Raw genomic sequence first — 19,099 nt, forward strand, 5'->3', positions numbered from 1 at the left:
TGTGCACACAGCCGTGCTGCAGAACAGGGCAGGTGTGGACCGGGCGAGTGCCGTGCGGGGAGGCGCTGTCCCCATACTGGGGATAACACCCTCCCCCCCCCCGCACGGCAGTGCTGCGTCCACATTGGCAGTGGCGCTGGAACAATTTTTACAGTGGGGGTGCTGAATCCTAGACTTTAAGGTCAGAAGGGACCATTATGATCGTCTAGTCTGACCTCCTGCACAACGCCGGCCACAGAATCTCACCCACTCACTCCTGTAACAAATCCCTAACCTATGTCTGAGCTACTGAAGTCCTCAACTTGTGGTTTAAAGACTTCAAGGTGCAGAGAATCCTCTGTGACACCCCCTCTCCCCAGACCTGGGGTCAGGACTGGGCCCGTGGCTCGGGAGGTGGGGGCGGGGGAACGTGGACAGAGGTAAGGGGACTGAAGCTAGGACCAAAGCTGGGGGCAGGAGCAGAGTCCCGGGTGCGGGACTGGTGGTCAGGACCCTGTGCAAAAATTGGGGGTGCTGCAGCACTACCTGGGCCTCTAGTTCCCTATGCACACTGGGGAACCCCCCCCCTTGGTGGTGCCACATGCGCACCGGGGACAAACCCCTCCTGGCAGCCCCGTCCCCACACTGGGCTGAGCGGAGCCTGGCCGGGAATTTCTCCATCTCCTCTCGGCGAGGCTCAGCACTGCTGTTCTGCCCGGTAACAGCCTGGTCGGCGCAGGGATTTCTGCCATTGGGCGCAGGCCCCTGGGCCGGGCTCCCCTGGCCAATGCCAGGCGCTGCCCCCAGCCCTGCCCCCCCCCCCCAGGGTGTGACATGTGCCCCCGACCCCCTAGTGCTGCCGGCCCCGCGCCCAGCCCAGTGCCCGAGGAGAGGAGATGGGCGCAGGACGGGGCGTCCCTATGGCCCAGCTGGCCCTGCTCACCCTGCTGGCCCTGCCGGGCGCCGGGGCGGTGACAGGTACGGGCGGGGCGGGGGCTGTGACACCTGGGCCTGGGGGGCGGCTTCACCCCCATAGTGCCCGGCCGGCTCCCACCCCCCCAGGGAAGAGACAATGGGGGCTGATGGGCCACTGGGGTGAGCTGGATTGGGGTGGGGGCTGCAGGGAGGAGGGAGGGGAGGCTGGTGCGGGGGCAGCAGAGGGATCGTGGGGAGGTCGCTGTGGTTTGGGTACGACACAGCCCTGCCCTAGGGGTGCAACCCCCCTCCCCCACAGGGACTCGGGGGCTGACCCCCCAGGGGGCGCCAGGCACAGGGGCGATGGGGGAACGTTCCCCAAAGAGCCGCGCCAGGGCCAGACCCTGCTGAGCAGTGAGTGCGTCTGTGCAGAGCAGGGAGCCCCTGACCCCGCTCCCTGGCCTGGCCCCATTGTCCCCCGTCCCCCCAGGGCTCAGACCCACTGGGGGGTGGGTCTGTGGGGCAGACTCTCTCCTCGGCTACTGGTGGCAGGTTCCCTCCTTTGCAGTCGCTCGGTGAGATCCTGCCGGGCGAGCTGGGGTCAGTGAACGACGCCCTAGGGTGTAGGTGCCCAGCTCCCTTGGGCCCTGGGCAATCCCAGCCTCAGCCCCCAGCCAGACCCCTCCCCCTCCTGGAGTGTGTCTGACCCCCCAGCGCAGCTTTCATGTCTCTGGCTGGGGAGTTCCCGGGTCTCCCAGTGACCGGCCCTGGGGTGTGAGTGTCGGGGGCCAGGGACTGAAATTGCCCTGAGAACCAGGACACCGGGACACAGAACCAGCCCCACACACAGACGGGAGAATGAAATGTCCTGCAGCTGCAGCCCCCAGCTCCCCCCAAGAGCCGCTTACAACAGGGATCGTGTCCCCCTTCATAAGCTAAGTGGGTTAGAGGCCTGGCCAGCACTTGGATGGGAGACCTGTAGTGAACAAATGAGCAGGGGGCACAGTAGGGGGTGCTGTTCCCCCCTCCACCCCTCCCAGGCAGAGCTGATCCCAATCACCCAGTGTGGTGCCATGGGTCCCTGCACTCCCTGCACCCGCTTTTCCCTCACACCAGTGAGTCCTAGTGTGAATATCACGGCCGGGGAGGGGGTGCTGGATTTAGGAGAAGTGCTGAGAGACCCTGTCCCTGGGGAGCTGGTGGTGATGCCCGTCTCCCCGCAGCGGAGAACATGCTCTCCCAGGTGCAGTTCTACCAGCGCACGGACCCGGCCCAGCAGGAGGGCGGGGAGTTCATGTTCGAGTTCGACCAGGACGAGATCTTCCACGTGGACCTGGAGAGGAAGGAGACCGTCTGGCGCCTGCCCGACTTCGGCAAGTTCACCAGCTTCGAGGCGCAGGGCGGCCTGGGCAACATCGCTGTGATGAAAAAGAACATGGAGATCATGATCCAGAACTCCAACCACACAAAGGCCCAGAATGGTACAGCATGGGGGGGGCAGCATGGGGGGGCACCTTCTCTGCCAGGCACCCTTACTGGGCCCCCTCCCGACCTGACTCACGGGTGGACCCTTCTCACCCCCCCCTCCCATGCAGGCCAAGTACCAGCCCCCACCAGAGATCGAGGACTCAGGGGAGCCAGTCAGCCGGGCCAGGGCTCTGCAGGGCAGGGGGCCCAGGGCAGCTCCTTTGCCGAGGGCTGTTCGTGGCCCCTGCCCAGTGCCAGGCCCTGCCCCTGAGGGATTCTCTCCTCTGCCTCTGGTGCCCCATGAGCCGTCAGGGCAGGGAGCTGGGATGGCCCCGGTGACGCCCCCACAGTCCTGGGGAGAGACCTTGACCTGGAGTGTGAGCACCAGGGACTGGCTGGCTCAGGGGGGCAGGAATGGGGCACAGGGCCTGTCCCCTCTAGGGGGCGCTGGCTCCCATCCGGCCCCAGGGCAGGGACAGGCTGGCTCAGGGACAGGCAATGGGACCCACTAACCCCTGTCTCCCCAGTGCCCCCTGAGGTGACCGTGTTCCCCGAAGACCCCGTGGAGCTGGGGGAGCCCAACGTCCTGATCTGCTTCGTGGACAAGTTCTTCCCACCGGTGCTCAGCGTGACGTGGCTGAAGAATGGGCAGGAGGTGACGGGGGGCGTCTCCGAGACCGACTTCTACCCCCGCCAGGACTACGCCTTCCGCAAGTTCTCCTACCTGCCCTTCCTCCCCAGCCAGGGCGACTTCTACGACTGCCGGGTGGAGCACGGGGGGCTGCCTGAGCCCTTCACGAAGCACTGGGGTAAGGCCGGGGCGCCCGGGGACCCCGCAGGGCACAGCGCTGGAAGCCAGGACTCCTGGGTTCTATCCCAGCTCTGGGAGGGGAGTTGGGGTCTGGTGGTTAGAGCAGGGGGGCTGGGAGCCAGAACTCTTGGGTTCTATTCCCAGCTCTGGGAGGTAGGGGTGGGAACAGCCCCCCTCACTCCATGCCCAGTCCCTCTCCCCCTCTCTCCAGAAGCCCAGGTGCCCACCCCCGTCCCCGAGACCACAGAGACCCTGGTGTGCGCCCTGGGCCTGGCCGTGGGCATCATCGGCATCATCGCGGGCACCATCCTCATCATCAAGGGCATGAAGATGAACGCCGCCCGCAACCCGCGGGGCCCCTTGTGAGTAGCTGCTGCCCGGGGAGGGCACCCGCTTCACCCGCAGCCCCGGGCCCACCCAGCATCCCCTGGGGAGACCCCCCACCCGCTGTGTCCCCCCCTAGCCAGCCACAGCCCCTCCCCCACCCAGCACCCCCTGGGGAGACCCAGCACCCCTTGGGGAAATCCCTCCCACCTGCTGTGCCCCTCTCTGCCACACACACCCTCTGGGCCCAGCCAGCACCCCCTGGGGAGACCTCCCCCCACCCGCTGTACCCCCCCAACCAGCCACAGCCCCTGGATCCACCCAGCCCCCCTGTGTCAATGGGAGACTCCCTGGGGGCACTGGGAACGTCCCTGATCCAGCCTCGCGTCAGGGCCCAGGGCTCCTGGTAACTGACCCTCTTTGCCTTTCAGATAAACGCGGGGAGGAGCCGGGGCCCCTGAATCCCCCAGGTGCCTTTGTGAGACCCACTCGCACCACCCCCTGCGCTGCCCCCAGCATCCCTGCTCTGTGCCTGTTGGTATCAGCTGCTGTACCCAGGCGGGAGCTCCCTGGCCTCATAATCGCGCAGAGCCAACTCGCTAGAGACTCACTGGGGAGCCGACTCCTTGGGCTGCCCCCGCAACCCACTGCTGGGCTTTGGAGGGGGGCACCTATCTAGGGAGAGGGCTGCTGCCCATGGGGCTGGGAATGGGGGTGGCCCCTCGTCAGGGGGCAGCAGGGCCCACGGGGCTGATCCAAACCCCATTGCTGTCATGGGGAAGGTTTCTCTTGACTCCAGTGGGCGCTGGATTGGGCCCCAAGCCCGGCCCCTATTGGCCAGAGGCTGCTGTCAGTCACCCCAGGTAACGCCCCTCCAGCCATTACCCAGCAGGCTTTGGGCCAGATTCGGCCATTCCCGGTCAATGGGGTCCCTGTGGGGCAGGATCGGGCCCATGGCTGGGGGTGGGGCAGCCCCAGCGCCCGGCTAAAGGCCCCATCGCGCCCGTGTGTGGCTCCCCCGGGGTCCAGCCCTGCTGAGCCCAGCGCCCAGCGCGGGGTCTGTGTGGGACGGGCCCAGTCCCTGTATAGTCCCTGCACTGTGCACCGTGTGTGTCACAGCTCGGCTGTCCCCCCAGCCCTGGGCCTCGTGTGTGTCCACAGCCCGGCCCCCCCGCCCGGTGCCCCGGGTCTGTCACAGCCCGCCCCCCCCCCGGCCCTGCGCCCCGTGTGTGTCACGCCCACTCCCCCGCCCCCCCCCGTGCCCCGTGTGTGTCACAGCCCTGCGCCCCCGATCTCCCTCTGCAGCTTTGCGAACAGCAATAAAGTGGGTTTTTTGGAGACATTTTTTAAAATCTCTGGTCAATCTGTGACATACACAACAGCACGTCCGCAGTCTGTCCGGGGGCACCGGGTTATACTGGGAGTTCAGGGAGTTTGGTATGAGGGGTAAGGAAGGAGCCAGGACTCCTGGGTTCTCTCCCAGCTCTGGGAGGGCAGTGGGGGCTGGTGGGTTAGAGCAGGGGGGGCTGGGAGCCAGGACTCCTGGGTTCTGTTCCTATTGCTGACACTGACTTGCTGCAAGCTGTAAGGCTTTCTGTGCCTCAGTTTCCCCTTGTGTGAAACGTGGCCGGTCTCCCCCTGGGTCGGGGATGGGGGCTCTGGGGCAGAGGGATGGTCCATGGAGCACTTTGAGCTCGTCCCATGGCCGGCAGCCCAGGAGCAGGGCAGGGCTCATGGGCCAGGCTCCCCAGGACTGAACCCCGCAGGGCGAGCGGCTGCAGGGAGACGCTGGACTGTCTGGGGGCTGCGGTGACGTCCCCCAGGCTGGGGTCACTCTGACGCGAAGGGCAGATCCCCCCCCCCCCAAACATGGCACCGAGACCCAGCCCAGCTTCCTCGCACCCCTCCCCGGCACATACTGGGAGACCCCCCCCCACCCCTGGCTCCCACCAGCAGTGATTGGATGCTCCAACCTGCCAATAACGCCACCAACCGACCAAGCTCTCCCATTGGCCGCTGAGCCTTGGACCAGCCTCCTGCGCGTTCCCATTGGCTGCCGCCGTGCAGCTGTCCCTGGTGGGAATGTTCCCAGCTCCCTTTAGGCAGCTCCAGACACAGGCCCTGGGCTCCTGCCAGCTGAGGGGGCCCTGGGGGGGGCTGGGCACGTGGCTGGGGGGGGCTGTTTCCAGTGGGGTCTGGTGGGGCCGGGCCCTGGGCTAGGGCTAGTCAGCAGCTGGGTGAGCCGAGAGACGATGTAACCCGCCCTGGGGCGCGTCTGCAGGGACACCGAGGCTGGGCAGTGGGGGGTGATGCCGAGACGGGTCAGTTACACACAGCGAGCTGGGGCACACAGGGAGCTGGGCCCATTCACACGTGTTTTCACACAGCCAGGGGCAAGATACCTGGGGAATAAATGTTCACTAATGGGCTCTTCAGCCCAGCAGCGGGAGGTCGAACACAATCCGACGGCTGGAAGTTGAAGCCAGCCATGCTCAGGCTGGAACTAAGGCGCAATTTTTACCAGTGAGGGGAACGAACCATTGGATGTTTCCCAAGGACTGTGGTGGATTCTCCACCCCCGGCAATATTTGGATCACAATTGGCTGTTTTTCTCCAAGATCTTCTCTAGGAGTTATCGTGGGGCAGGTCTCTGGCCTGTGCTGGACCAGGGGTCAGATGAGATGGTCACAATGGTCCCTTCTGGCCTTGGGATCCAGGCAGGCTGTACATCTAGGAACCAAGGACACAGGCCCCACAGGAGGGGCGGGAGGGGCTGTACCCTGGGAAGCAGCGACTGGACTGGACGTGGGGGTCATGGCAGAACCCAACTGAACACGAGCTCCCCGTGCATTGCTGAGGCTGGGGTACGTCTGCTCTGCCACCAGACACCCTGGCTGGCCTGGGCCAGCTGACTCGGGCTCATGAGACTCAGGCTGTGTGGCTGTTTCATTGCAGTGTCGACTTCCAGGCTGGGGCTGGAGCCAGAGCTCTGGGATCCTCCCATCTCGGGTGGCTTCAGACCCTGGTCTCCGGCCCGAGCCTGGCAGTCGACACTGCAACGAAACAGCCACAGCCCTGCAGCCGGAGCCCGAGTCCACTGGCATGGGCCAGCCACGCATGTGCAGTGCAGTGTAGACGTACCCGAAGAGGGTGAATGTGACCCTGGGCGGTAGGAACACGGGAATATCAGGCAGGTGCAGGGAGATGGTGACACCTCCGTATACAGCACCAGTGAGACCATCACTGGCTGCTGTGTCCCGTTCCGGGCTCTGCCCTGCTGAAAAGAGGCTGAAATGTTGGTGGGGTTCAGAGAGGAGCCACAAAGATGAGTCAAGGGCTGGAGAAACCTGCCTTTGAGTGGGAGACGGAAGGGGCTCAGGCTGTGCAGCTCATCCACAGGAAGGTTCCTGGGGAGGAGATGTCCGGGAGCAGGAGGCTCTTTAATCGCACAGACAAAGCAGAACAAGAGCCAGTGGCTGGCAGCTGAAGTGAGACAAATTCAGACTAGAACTAAGGGACACACGTTTAACCGGGTGGGGCACTAACCGTTGGAACAGCTGACTCAGGGACACGGTGCATTCGCCAGCACTTGGAGTCTGTACATCAGGCTGGGACGTCTCTTTCGAACAGACCCGCTCTAGCTTGACTACCAGATATGGGCTGGATGCTGGGATCCCCGAGTGCGATTCTCTGGCCTGGGCCATGCAGGAGCTCAGACCAGGTGCTCCGAACGGTCCCTTCTGGCCTTGGCAGCTCTGGCTCCAGGACTGGGGTGTGGGGTGAGGGCCCCAGGGACGTGGTGCCGACCTTCAGGAGAGGCCAGCAGAGTGCTCCTGGCGATGACTGCCCTGCAAAGCTCGCTCCTGGGCCCTGGCTGGGGTATGGGAATTAACAGCACCAGGGAGAGAGCCCTGAAAATACCAAGGGGGGGGGCAAGACCGTGAGCTGCAGAGCAGCACTGGGGGTAGAGCGGGTGGCAGTGGGGAGAATTGTAGACTGGAGGTGAGAAGGGCAGGGCACGGTGCCAGCAGGGTCTGGGGAGGGGCCCAGAGACAGAAGTTGGCAGGGTCTTGGGCTCAGGGCACTGCCCAGAGTGTGGTGTGGTGAGGTGTGCGTCTGGACAGGGTGTAGCTGTCGGACTAGATTGATAACTGGTATATTTCTGATATGGGAAATGTAAGAAAGAGTAGGAGTACTTGTGGCACCTTAGAGACTAATAAATAAACTAATAAATTTGTTAGTCTCTAAGGTGCCACAAGTACTCCTGTTCTTTTTGCGGATACAGACTAACACGGCTGCTACTCTGAAACCTGTAAGAAAGAGTGACTCCACAGCAGACCCCAGAATTTGGTCTGACCATTAGAAAGAAATATGTTTCTCAGCCACCCTGCTGAGTCTGTGTTGATTGAAATTGCCTGTCAGTTAGTCAGTGTAGCAGCACATCCAGAGTCTAAGGGTATGTCTACACCACAAAATAAGGTCAATTTTATAGAAGTCGATGTTATACAGTCGATTATGTATGTCCCCACTAAGTGCATTAAGTCGGCAGAGTGCATCCTCAATACCATGGCTAGCATAGACTTACGGAGAGGTGCACTGTGGGTAGCTATCCCACAGTTCCCACAGTCTCCGCTGCCCATTGGAATTATGGGTAGATGGGGCAAAAACATTATTGCAGGTGGTTTTGGGTACATGTCGTCAGTTGCCCCTCTCTTTCTCCCTTCCTCTGTGAAAGCAACGGCAGACAATCGTTTCGTGCCTTTTTTCCTGGGTTACCCGTGCAGATGCCACACCACGGCAAGCATGGAGCCTGCTCAGCTCACTGCTGCTGTTGTGAGCATTGTAAACACCTTGCGCATTGTCCTGGAGTATGTGCAGAACCGGGCTAAGAGATGTCAGCACGAGGACGATTGTGAGGAGGACATGGACACAGACGTTCCTGAAAGCACCGGCTGTGGCAACTGGGACATCATGGCCGCAGTGGGGCTGGTTGATACAGTGGAACGCCGATTCTGGGCCCAGCAAACAAGCCCAGACTGGTGGGACCGCATAGTATTGCAGGTATGGGATGATTCCCAGTGGCTGTGAAACTTTCGCATGCGTAAGGCCGCTTTCCTGGAAGTTTGTGAGTTGCTTTCCCCCGCCCTGAAGCACCAGAATACCAGGATGAGAGCAGCCCTCACAGCTGAGAAGCGAGTGGCGATAGCTCTGTGGAAGTTTGCAACACCTGACTGCTACCGGTCAGTCGGGAATCAATTTGGAGTGGGCAAATCTACCATGGGGGCTGCTGTGATCCAAGTAGCCAACACAATCACTGATGTTCTGCTATCAAGGGTAGTGACTCTGGGAAACGTGCAGGTCATAGTGGATGGCTTTGCTGCAATGGGATTCCCTAACTGTGGTGGGGTGATAGATGGAACCCATATCCCTATCTTGGGACCGGACCACCTTGCCAACCAGTACATAAACCGCAAGGGGTACTTCTCAATGGTGCTGCAAGTACTGGTGGAGCAGAAGGAACGTTTCACAGACATCAACGTGGGATGGCCGGGAAAGGTGCATAACACTCGCATCTTTAGGAACTCCGGGCTGTTTGAGCAGCTGTAAGAAGGGATTTACTTCCCAGACCAGAAAATTACTGTTGGGGATGTTGAAATGCCAATAGTTATCCTTGGAGACCCAGCCTACCCCTTGCTCCCATGGCCCGTGAAGCCATACACAGGCAGCCTGAACAGTAGTAAGGAGCAGTTCAACTATAGGCCGAGCAAGTGCAGAATGGTGGTAGAATGTGCCTTTGGATGTTTAAAAGTTCGCTGTCGCTGTTTGCTGACTAGGTCAGACCTCAGCGCAACCAATATCCCCATTGTTATTGCTGCTCGCTGTGTGCTCCACTATCTCTGTGAGAGTAAGGGGGAGATGTTTATGGTGGGGTGGGAGGTTGAGGCAAATTGCCTGGCTGCCAATTTTGAGCAGCCAGACACCAGGGCGGTTAGAAGAGCACAGCAAGGCGCGCTGCACATCAGAGAGGCTTTGAAAACCGGTTTCATGACTGGCCAGGCTACGGTGTGACTGTTGTGTGTGTTTCTCCTTCATGCAAACCTGCCCCCATTGTTGATTTTTAATTCCCTGTAAGCCAACCACCCTCTCCCTTCGATCACAGCTGGCAAAGGAAATAAAGTCACTATTGTTTTGAAGCCATGCATTCTTTCTTTATTAATTAAAAAAAAAAGGGAGATAACTGATAATGTATCCAGGGTGGGGTAGGGTGAGGTGGGGAGGAGGGGAGGAGGGAAGGACAAGGCCAGATTGCTTATTGTAGCCACACTACAAATCAAAACTGTTTAAATGCCAGCCTTCTGTTGCTTGGGCCATCCTCTGGAGTGAATGGCTGGGTGCCTGGAGCCTCCCCCCTTGCGTTCTTGGGTGTCTGGGTGAGGAGGTTATGGAACTTGGGGAGGAGGGCAGGTGGTTGTACAGTGGATTCAGCGGCGGTCTGTGCTCTTGTTGGCTTTCTTGCAGCTCCACCTGATGCCTGAGCATGTCCGTTTGCTCCCCCATTAGCCTCAGCATTGCATCCTGCCCCTTCTCATCGCGCTCACTTATTGCTTTCCTGGACTCTGCCACTGAATGCCTTCATGCATTCAGCTGTGCCCTATCAGTGCAGGAGGACTGCATGAGCTCGGAAAACATGTCATCGTAAGTGCATTTTTTTCGCCTTCTGATCTGCGATAACCTCAGGGATGGAGATGGTAGGGGGAGCATAGAAACATTTGCACCTGCGGGGGAATAAAAAGGGAGAGTTAATTTTAAGATGATACATTTCTGAGAACAAAAGGGAGACTCTTTCACAGTGAATCAAGCAATTCACAGCAGACAGCACATGTGCTTTAGGTACAAGGTCGCATTTTGCCTTTTATATTGAGCACCTGCCGGTATGGTGACACATCACATATGGCTGGGCAACAGAATTCGGTTTCCAGGCAGCCATGGTAAGCCAAAGGGTATGTGGGTTTGGCTTCTAATGCCTTCATAACACATGGAAACGTTTTCAAACTGCAGCGCCCTTCTTTCCCATAGCAAGCAATGCCGGTTGGGTTTGCCATTTAAAAGGAGGGGCTGCGGTTTTCGTGTGGATGTGCAGCACACCCCTCCCCCCACTCCTCAGCGTGGCTATTTGGGATGATCCCTTCACCCCTCCACCCGCCGCGTGGCTATTCTCAGGGATGATCCCTTTTAGCCAAGCGCCAACAGCCCAGCATGAACGGGGTCCTTTTACTGTTCCCTTACAAAAATTCCCCTATTTCAACCAGGTGACCATGGATGGTATCACTCTCCTGAGGCTAACACAGAAAGATATAGACCGAATGTTGCTTGAATGCGACCAAAACCCAGGACCATTCGCTGCCATGCTTTGTGCTGCAGTGATTCCAGGCTACTTGCTACTGGCCTGGCATAGTAAGGTGTCCTACCGTGGAGGATGAAGCAAGGCAGCTCTCCCCAGAAACCTTCTGCAAAGGCTTTCAGAGTACCTCCCGGAGAGCTTCATGGAGACGTCCCTGGAGGATTCCTGCTCCATCCCCAGACACGTTAACTAGGGTGACCAGACAGCAAGTGTGAAAAATCGGGACAGGGGGTGGGGGGTAATAGGAGCCTATATAAGAAAAAGACCCAAAAATCGGGACTGTCCCTATAAAATCAGGACATCTGGTCACCCTAACGTTAACAGACTTTTCCAGTAGCTGTACTGGCCGCGAATGCATCCCAAGTCTTCAGGGCAAATCAGACATTAAACACTATTGCTTTTAAGCTCTGTAGTGTAGTTACAAATGTGCACTCAGCAGAGGGGCCTTCTTCTCCTCTTCCTCATCCACGAAATCATCCTCCCTGTTGCGTGAGACTCCCCCCTTGCAGGTGTCCACGGACAGTGGTGGGATAGTTGTAGGGTCCCCCCCTAGAATGCCATGCAGCTGATCATAGAAGCGGCATGTATGGGGCTCTGACCCGGAGCGACCATTTGCCTCCTTTGTCTTTTGATAGGCTTGCCTGTAGGGTTACCATTTGTCCGGATTCCCCCGGACATGTCCGGATTTTTGAACTAAAAATAGCGTCCGGGGGGAATTTGTTAATGTCCGGACTTCCCTCTCTCCCCTCCCCCCCCCATGCAGAGCGCGCGCGGCTAACAGGGCAGCCGGATGGTGCCTCTTACATGTGGCTCCGACAGCGAGAGAGAGCCCGTCCTCCGCCTCCCCTGCAGCTAGGGTGACCAGACGTCCCGATAAAATCGGGACCGTCCCGATATTTAGTATTTGTCCCGCGTCCCGATTGATCTTCGGTCGGGACGCTGCACTCCGCTTTTTTTTTTTTTTTTTTCTCCGCCAGCAGCACTCAGCTGTTCTCCGTTGGTTTTTTTCCCCCCCGCTCCTAAAAACCAGAGGCTGAAGGTATGCATACCTAAGGAAGGTGCATAATCTCCTCTGACTGCCCGCAGCCCAGGCTGTTCTCATAGGGTTACCATATTTCAGCAAGCAAAAAAGAGGACGGGAGGAGCCCCGCCCTAGCCCCGCCCCTGCCCCTCCCACTTCCCGCCCCCCCAGAACCCCCAACCCTCCCCCCGTTCCTTGTCCCCTGACTGCCCCCTCCTGGGACCCCTGCTCCTAACTGCCCCCCAGGACTCCACCCCCTATCTAAGCCTCCTTGCCTCTTGTCCCCTGACTGCCCCAACCCTTATCCACACCCCCATCCCCAGACAGACCCCTGGGACTCCCATGCCCCATCCAACCACTCCCCACCCCCTGACAGCCCCCCCCAGAACTCCCGACCCATCTAAACCCCTTTGCTCCCTGTCCCCTGACTGCTCCGATCCCTCTCCCCACTCCTGCTCCCTGACAGCTCCCCCCCAGAACTCCCAACCCCCCCCCGCTCCTTGTCCCCTGACTGCCCCCTCCTGGGACCCCTGCTCCTAACTGCCCCCCAGGACTCCACCCCCTACCTAAGACTCCCTGTACCTTGTCCCCTAACTGCCCCCTCCTAAGACCCCCCCCCAACTGCCCCCCAGGACCCTACCCCCTACCTGTACCCTGACTGCCCAAAACTTTCTCCACTCCCCCCAAAAGCCCCTCCCCCGTTTCTTGACTGCCCCCTCCAGAGCCCCCCTGCCCCTTCTCCTGCCCCCTGGCCCCCTTACCCTGCTGCTCAGAACAGGGTGTTGGGCTCTGTGCCAGCCGAACACGTGGCTGCGCTCCCCAGCACAACACAAAACCCGGTCCCTGGCCCTGCACAACAAAACCCGGTCCCTGGCCCTGCACAGCGCTGCCGGACCGGGCTGCAGGGGAGAGCTGCCGGCTCAGAATGCAGGGCGGATCCGGCTCCTCTACAGCTGCTCCGGAGTCCAGCCCGGGACTTTCCTGCAGCCCTCCCAGCCGCTCGCTCTGCTCTGCCGGGGGAGGGGGGAAATCCCGGACATTGTGAGTGATTTACAAATTCCCCCCCGGACGCTATTTTTAGAACAAAAAGGAGGACATGTCCGGGGAAATCCGGACCAATGGTAACCCTAATTCTCAGCTCCCGCCCCCGACTGCCGGCAGCACTGGGCCACAGTAGGGAATTGGGAGAGGGAGCTGTTTGTGTCCTTACACCGGCAGCACTCAGTTTTTTGTTTTTTTTTGCTCCGCCGGTGACCCCCTCCTCCCCCCCCTTGTGTCCCGATATTTTCTTCCTGTCATCTGGTCACCCTACCTGCAGCAGAGCTCACTCCCTCCCTCCCTCCCTCCCTGCATTCGCCTCCGGCAGTCTGGAGCTCCTCCCCTGCTGCCCAGCATGCCGGAGAACGGCTCAGACAGTTCCTCAGCAAGCTCCCAGAGAGCCCTTAGGCGAACCGAAGGCCAACGACAAGGGAGCCAGGGGGCAGGAGAAGGGGCAGGGAGGTTCTGGAGGGGGCAGTCAAGGGAGGGGGTCGGGAGTTCGCGGGAGGGGGGGCTTTCTGGGAGGTGTGGAGAAGGTTTTGGGCAGTCAGGGTACAGGTAGGGGGTAGGGTCCTGGGGGGCAGTTTGGGGGGGGGGTCTTAGGAGGGGGCAGTTAGGGGATAAGGAACAGGGAGGCTTAGGTAGGGGGTGGGGTTCTGGGGGGCAGTTAAGAGCAGGGGTCCCAGGAGGGGGCAGTCAGGGGACAAGGAGCAGGGGGGGAGGGTTGGGAGTTCTGAGGGGACTGGGAAGTGGGTGGGGCAGGGGCGGGGCCAGGACAGGGGCGGGGCTCCGCCCGTCCTCTTTTTTGCTTGCTGAAATATGGTAACCCTACTTGCCTGAGCTCCCTAACTTTCATGCAGCACTGCTGTGTATCCCTAGTGTAGCCTCTGTCCAACATGCCCTGTGAGATTTTGGCAAATATATTTGCATTTCTTCTTTTTGATCGCAGTTCGGCCTGCACAGATGCTTCCCCCCCCCATACAGCGATCAGATCCAGTGTCTCCCGTTTGCTCCATGCTGGAGCTCGTTTGCGATTCTGGGGGCACTGCATGGTCACCCGTGCTGCTGAGCTCGCCACGCTGACCAAACAGGAAATGAAATTCAAAATTTCCCGGGGCTTTTCCTGTGTACCTGGCTAGTGCATCAGAGTTGAGAGCTCTGTCCAGAGCGGTCCCATTGGAGCACTCTGGGATAGCTCCCGGAGGCCAATACCGTCGAATTGCGTCTGCACGACCCCAAATTCAACCCAACAAGGTCGATTTTAGCGCTACTCCCCTCGCTGGGGAGGAGTACAGAAGTCGATTTTAAGAGCCCTTTAGGTCGATGGAATGGGGTTGCTTGTGTAGACGCATTCATTATAAAATTGACCCAACGCGGCTAAATTCAACTTAACCCTGTAGTGTAGACCAGGCCTAAGAGATTGTTCTAAAAGGAACAAGATAACAGCTGTCCTTTATGGCTGGTACAACTTTGTTTTTCTGAACTCTGGAATAAGATGTGTGAACCCCCCACTCTTGCATGTTTATCTTGTTTGTTTCCTTTTCGATGTAACAAGTGGGATGAATAGACTTATTGAAGTCTGCCATGTCCCACTGATTTTAGAACGGTTATATTAAAGGATGGGGAGGTGATAAAAGGCAGATGTAACAGGATATACGTTGGAGTGTGAGTGTGATTGAATGAGGAATGAAAGGTTAAAGGTTGAGGTGCCAGCCTTAAAATAAGACCGTTTGGCTGAAGAATACAGTGGACGAGATAGCCCGGTAACCCTGAGGGCATAGGCGCCGACTCCATGGGTGCTCCGGGGCTGGAGCACCCAGAGGGAAAAATTGGTGGGTGCTTAGCGCCCACTGGCAGCTCCCCACCCTGCCCCAGCTCACCTCCGCCTCCGCTGCGCCTCCGCCTCCTCCCAGGGTGCACTGCTGCGTCCTGCATCTCCCCCCTCCCTCCCTCCCAGCATTTGCGCCGCGAAACAGCTGATTCATGCGGCAAGCGCTGGGAGGGAGGGGGGAGGAGGGGGAACGCAGCGCGCTGGGGGAAGAGGCGGGGCCGGAGCCGGGATTTGGGGAAGGAGTCCAATAGGGGCAGGGAGGGGGCGGAGTTAGGGGGGGACTTTGGGGAAGGGGTTGGAATGGGGGCGGGGCAGGGGTGGGGAAAAGGTGGAGTCGGGGCGGGGCCAGGGGCGGGGGGGCGCGAGCACCCACCGGCACCGGGGAAAGTTGGCGCCTATGCCTGAGGGCATACTTGCCCCAAGGACAGGTGGGCCGAAGAACCGAAGAGCAAGATAACTACATACTGTCATTCCATCATTGCTGTGCCATCTGCATGATTGACTATCACCTCAAACGTGAGAACAGTGATGGATTATCACTTCAAACATGAGAACAGCATGACAACAGGGCCGGCTTTAGGCCGATTCCCCCGAATCAGGCCCCGTGCCTAAGAGGACCCCGGGCCCTAAAGAAGAGCGCCTAACTTAGGCGCCTTTTTAATTTTTACTCACCCGGCGGCGCTCCGGGTCTTTGGTGGCACCTTGGCGGCGGGTCCTTCACTCGCTCCGGGTCTTCGGTGGCATTTCAGCGGCGGGTCCTTCAGTGCCACCGAAGACCCAGAGCGCCGCCGGGTGAGTCATCCCTGCCGGGACCCTGTCGAAACTATTCAAATCGGGCCCCACACTGCCTAAAGCCGGCCTTGCATGACGAGGCAAATACATGAGGATGGGTCCCTATAAAAACAGACCCTGAAGACTGAGGACTTTGGGTCTGATTCTGCAACCAACTTCCAGGAGCATCAGATGCGCATCTGACAAGACCCTGCTCCACCCTCGTGTCCAGGTCACCTGGCCAGTGGCTTGGCACGAGCAACGCGAAGGCTGGTAACTATGAAAACAACCGTGCAGAACCTGTGTGTGTGAATGAATGTGAAATGGAATGGAACGTTAGAGCTATAACTGACCGCTTACGATGATTCCGTCTGTATTCACAATAAATGTGGCATTTTGCCTTATCCCCTTTTTAAGGTCCTGCTGGTTTTTATTTTATTGGTATAACATAGCAGGGTCTGGGCTCAGGATGGGACCAGGATGTGAGGTTATGGGGTTACCCAGAGTCAGGTGTGGGGCTTGGGGCTAGGGCTAGGGGTTGGCTCACAGGACAGAGTCTAGAGGGGTCCGGGGTTATCTGTGTTGGGGCCTGGGACTGATGAAGGAGCTGGGAGGGGGAGTTCAGGGAGCACACAGGACAGGGTCTGGCAGGGTCAGGGTTACCCGGGGGGGGGAGGGGCGTAGGGCTGAGGGAGGGTCTCGGATTCAGGAGGGCCCGGCAGGTCAGGGGTCACAGGGCTGCAGGGCACCGGTTGCCCTATGCCAGGGCGCAGGGAGGCTGCTGTCCCTGCAGCCGGCTGGGATCTTTCTCCAGCTCGGGGCGCGTCCTGTCCCCTGGGCCGGGGATGGAGCAGACACGGCTCATGCAGAGCCCAGACCCGGCTCTCACTGCAGCAGTTTCACCCGGAAACCAGTGACCCGGCGGCCCCAGGGCCTGCGATTGGTGCTTCTGGATCCACACCCGGTGCACGGAAAGTCCCTGGCAAAGCCCCGGGTCCTGGGAGCACGTGTCAGGGAACCGAGCCTGGGAGAGTCCCTGGCGCCGGCCCAGTGTGGGGGATGGGGAGCAGCTCCCAGTGCATCACGGTGTGGGTAGCGGCCCGGCCTAGAGACGCCGTGCGGGAGCTAAGCCAGATAGGCTGGGCCAGCTCAGAAAATCCTGCCTGGACCCCCCCCTCCCCTCAGAGAGAGGGATCCCCTCAGCTCACACCCACCCAACCCAGGGGCTCCTAAACCTTCCCTTGGGGAAAAGATCCCCCGGCTCATAGACCCCCCATCCCTAGAGCTCCTCCCCAACAGCTCACAGACCCTTCACAAGTCACGATTCCACAGACATGGAAAAAGTTGTGCTCAGCAAGAAGCCATCCTGCTTGAAAGGAGATGTGGGAACAATGATCAAACATTAAACAATCAATATACAAAGGATGGAAAAAGGGGAAGTAAATGGCAACAAATATGTTACAAGTCAACAAATACAGGCTATTGATAAGGGAAGCTAAAGGATTCAATGGCCAACAGGGCTAAGGACAATAAAAAGACATTTTAAAACATATTAGGAACAAAAATAACCCTCAGTCAGGTATAGGTCCATTGCTAGATGCAGATGATAAAACATTAAAGATGCAGAAAAGGCAGAAATGTCCCACAGCTATTCCTGACTGTGTTTGGAGTGACGCAGGAGGCTGGGTCCATCCTGGATGATGCTGTGGTGGGAACAGAACATTTCCCATCTCTAGCAAAGGACGAGGTGAGGCAACATCTGCTAAAATCGGACACTTTCAAATCAACTCTCCTGGATTATTTACATCCAAGAGTCTCAAAGGAACTAGATGAGGGGAGCTTTGAGGTTAAATACAGACCAAGGCCAGGCAGCCCATCTGGGCACCAAGAACGCAGGTTGTACCTGCAGGATGGGGACGGCCTTGGAAAGCCGTGACTCAGAGACGGGCTCAGGGGTCAGGGCAGATACCTGTCTCACCGTGAGTATTCAGTGCAGGGCTGTGGCAAGGCGGGCTGAGCAGATCCTTGGCTGTATAAGCAGGGGAATATCGAGTAGAAGTAGGGACGTGACCATGTCTCTGTACGGTGCGTTGGTGAGACCACCAGAGATTGCTGTGCCCAGCTCTGGGGTCCGCACTTGAAGAGGGATGTGGAAATGTGGAGCGAATTCAAAGGAGGGCCAGAAAAACGCTCCATGTCCATGGGCCGGGTAACAACCCCTAGGTGATGAGGCTAAAGGCTGAGGGGACTGGTCACTGGGGCTAGGTCCTGGCCCCCAGACAGATCTGAGAGAGGGGCGGCGAAAGCAGAACAAGAGCCAATGTCCGGAAGCTGAAGTTAGACAGAACTCGGTTTGAAATAAGGTGCAGTGTCCTAGCACAGGGTGGTGACTGACACTGGAACAGCTCCAGGGGAGGTGGGTGGCGATTCGCACCCTCGCAGAGTCATTACAACGAGATGGAATCTCTGTGTAAAAGATTTGCTTTAATCCAGCCTCCCTACAGCCCGTGTAATGGGGAGGGGTCGGGCTGGGTGGGACCCTTCTGGCCTTGGAGTCTGTGAATCTGGGGTTCCCCCATCTGTTCCCTCCCTTCACAGGCCAGGGGAGAACAGGGCCACCTGCATTGCTCTCGGCATGCTGTAACACTCAGACAACGGCTCTCATCCAACCTCAGGCTTCAGGCCTTCAGCCGGTTGCCTGTGGGGTCAGGAAGGGATTTGCTCCCCGAGACTCAGTTGGCCAGACGTCTCTGGGGCTTTTCCGCTGAAGCATCAGGGCTCGGCCCAGCTGGAGATGGGGCACTGCACGGGGGGAGGGGAGGGGATACTCTGAGCAGCTCCAGAGACTCCGTCTGGCTCACACGCTGGGGGTCCCCAGACTGGGCAGGAAAGGAATCTCCCCCAGGACAGACAGGCAGGGCCCTTGGGGGTTTCCCATTCCCCTGCAGTGCAGGGTGTGGATCACCGGCTGGGCTCAGCGGATTGGGTCCCTGCCATTGCAGGGGTGTCGGCCCTGGGGGCCCCTCGGTCCCTCCTGGGCTCTGGCTGGGGCCCAGGGCCGGCTCCAGGCACCAGGCAACCAAGCACATGCTTGGGGCGGCACCTGGTAAGGGGCGGCCAATCTTGGGGTGGTGGGGTGGGCAGCACGGCATGGCATTCCGCGGGGGGGGGGCGCTCCGGCGGCATGGCATTCCGCCGGGGGGGGGGCGCTCCGGCGGCGCGGCGCAGCGCTCGGCGGGGGGGGGGCGGGATCCGGTGGCGCAGCGCTGTGGGGGGGTTCCGGCGGCGTGGCATTCTGCTGGGGGGGGGGTGTTTCCGGCGGCGCGGCGCTCGGCGGGGGGGGGGGGGGGGGATCCGGCAGCGCGGCACTCGGCGGGGGGGGGGGCTTGGCGGGGCGGCGCTTTTTTTTTGCTGCTTGGGGCAGCAAAACAGTTAGAGCCGGCCCTGCTGGGGCCACATCAGCTCGGTCCCCCAAGGGCTGGAATGTTTTGGTCCGACCAGGCACCGGGGACTGGCCGCGGATCTCTGGCCTGGGCTGGG

At 59.6% G+C, this 19,099-nt stretch overlaps 1 protein-coding gene across 2 annotated transcripts; it reads left to right on the plus strand.

Annotated features, from left to right (window-relative positions):
- The first annotated feature begins 818 nt into the window (after positions 1–818).
- On the plus strand, positions 819–4,841 carry LOC101933967 (HLA class II histocompatibility antigen, DR alpha chain-like). Of its 2 annotated transcripts, XM_065563988.1 has the most exons (5): positions 819–957; positions 2,118–2,375; positions 2,889–3,170; positions 3,384–3,534; positions 3,928–4,841. In XM_065563988.1, the coding sequence occupies exons 1-5, from the start codon at positions 876–878 to the stop codon at positions 3,929–3,931; spliced, it is 777 nt and encodes a 258-aa protein (XP_065420060.1). In that variant the 5' UTR covers positions 819–875; the 3' UTR covers positions 3,932–4,841. The 2 variants fall into 2 exon arrangements, with proteins under 2 accessions (XP_065420060.1, XP_065420061.1); XM_065563989.1 differs by lacking the exon at positions 3,928–4,841 and having other exon boundaries at positions 3,384–3,538.
- The last annotated feature ends 14,258 nt before the right edge of the window (positions 4,842–19,099 follow it).

The sequence above is a fragment of the Chrysemys picta genome, chromosome 12 (assembly GCF_011386835.1).
Source record: "Chrysemys picta bellii isolate R12L10 chromosome 12, ASM1138683v2, whole genome shotgun sequence".
In the NCBI taxonomy this organism is placed as follows: domain Eukaryota; kingdom Metazoa; phylum Chordata; order Testudines; family Emydidae; genus Chrysemys; species Chrysemys picta.

Coding starts and splice junctions, on each gene's coding strand:
- LOC101933967 (XM_065563988.1), top strand. CDS start 876: ATGGGCGCAGGACGGGGCGTCCCTATGGCCCAGCTGGCCCTGCTCACC. Junction 2,376..2,888: donor CCACACAAAGGCCCAGAATG/GTACAGCATGGG, acceptor CTGTCTCCCCAG/TGCCCCCTGAGGTGACCGTG. Junction 3,171..3,383: donor GCCCTTCACGAAGCACTGGG/GTAAGGCCGGGG, acceptor CCCTCTCTCCAG/AAGCCCAGGTGCCCACCCCC.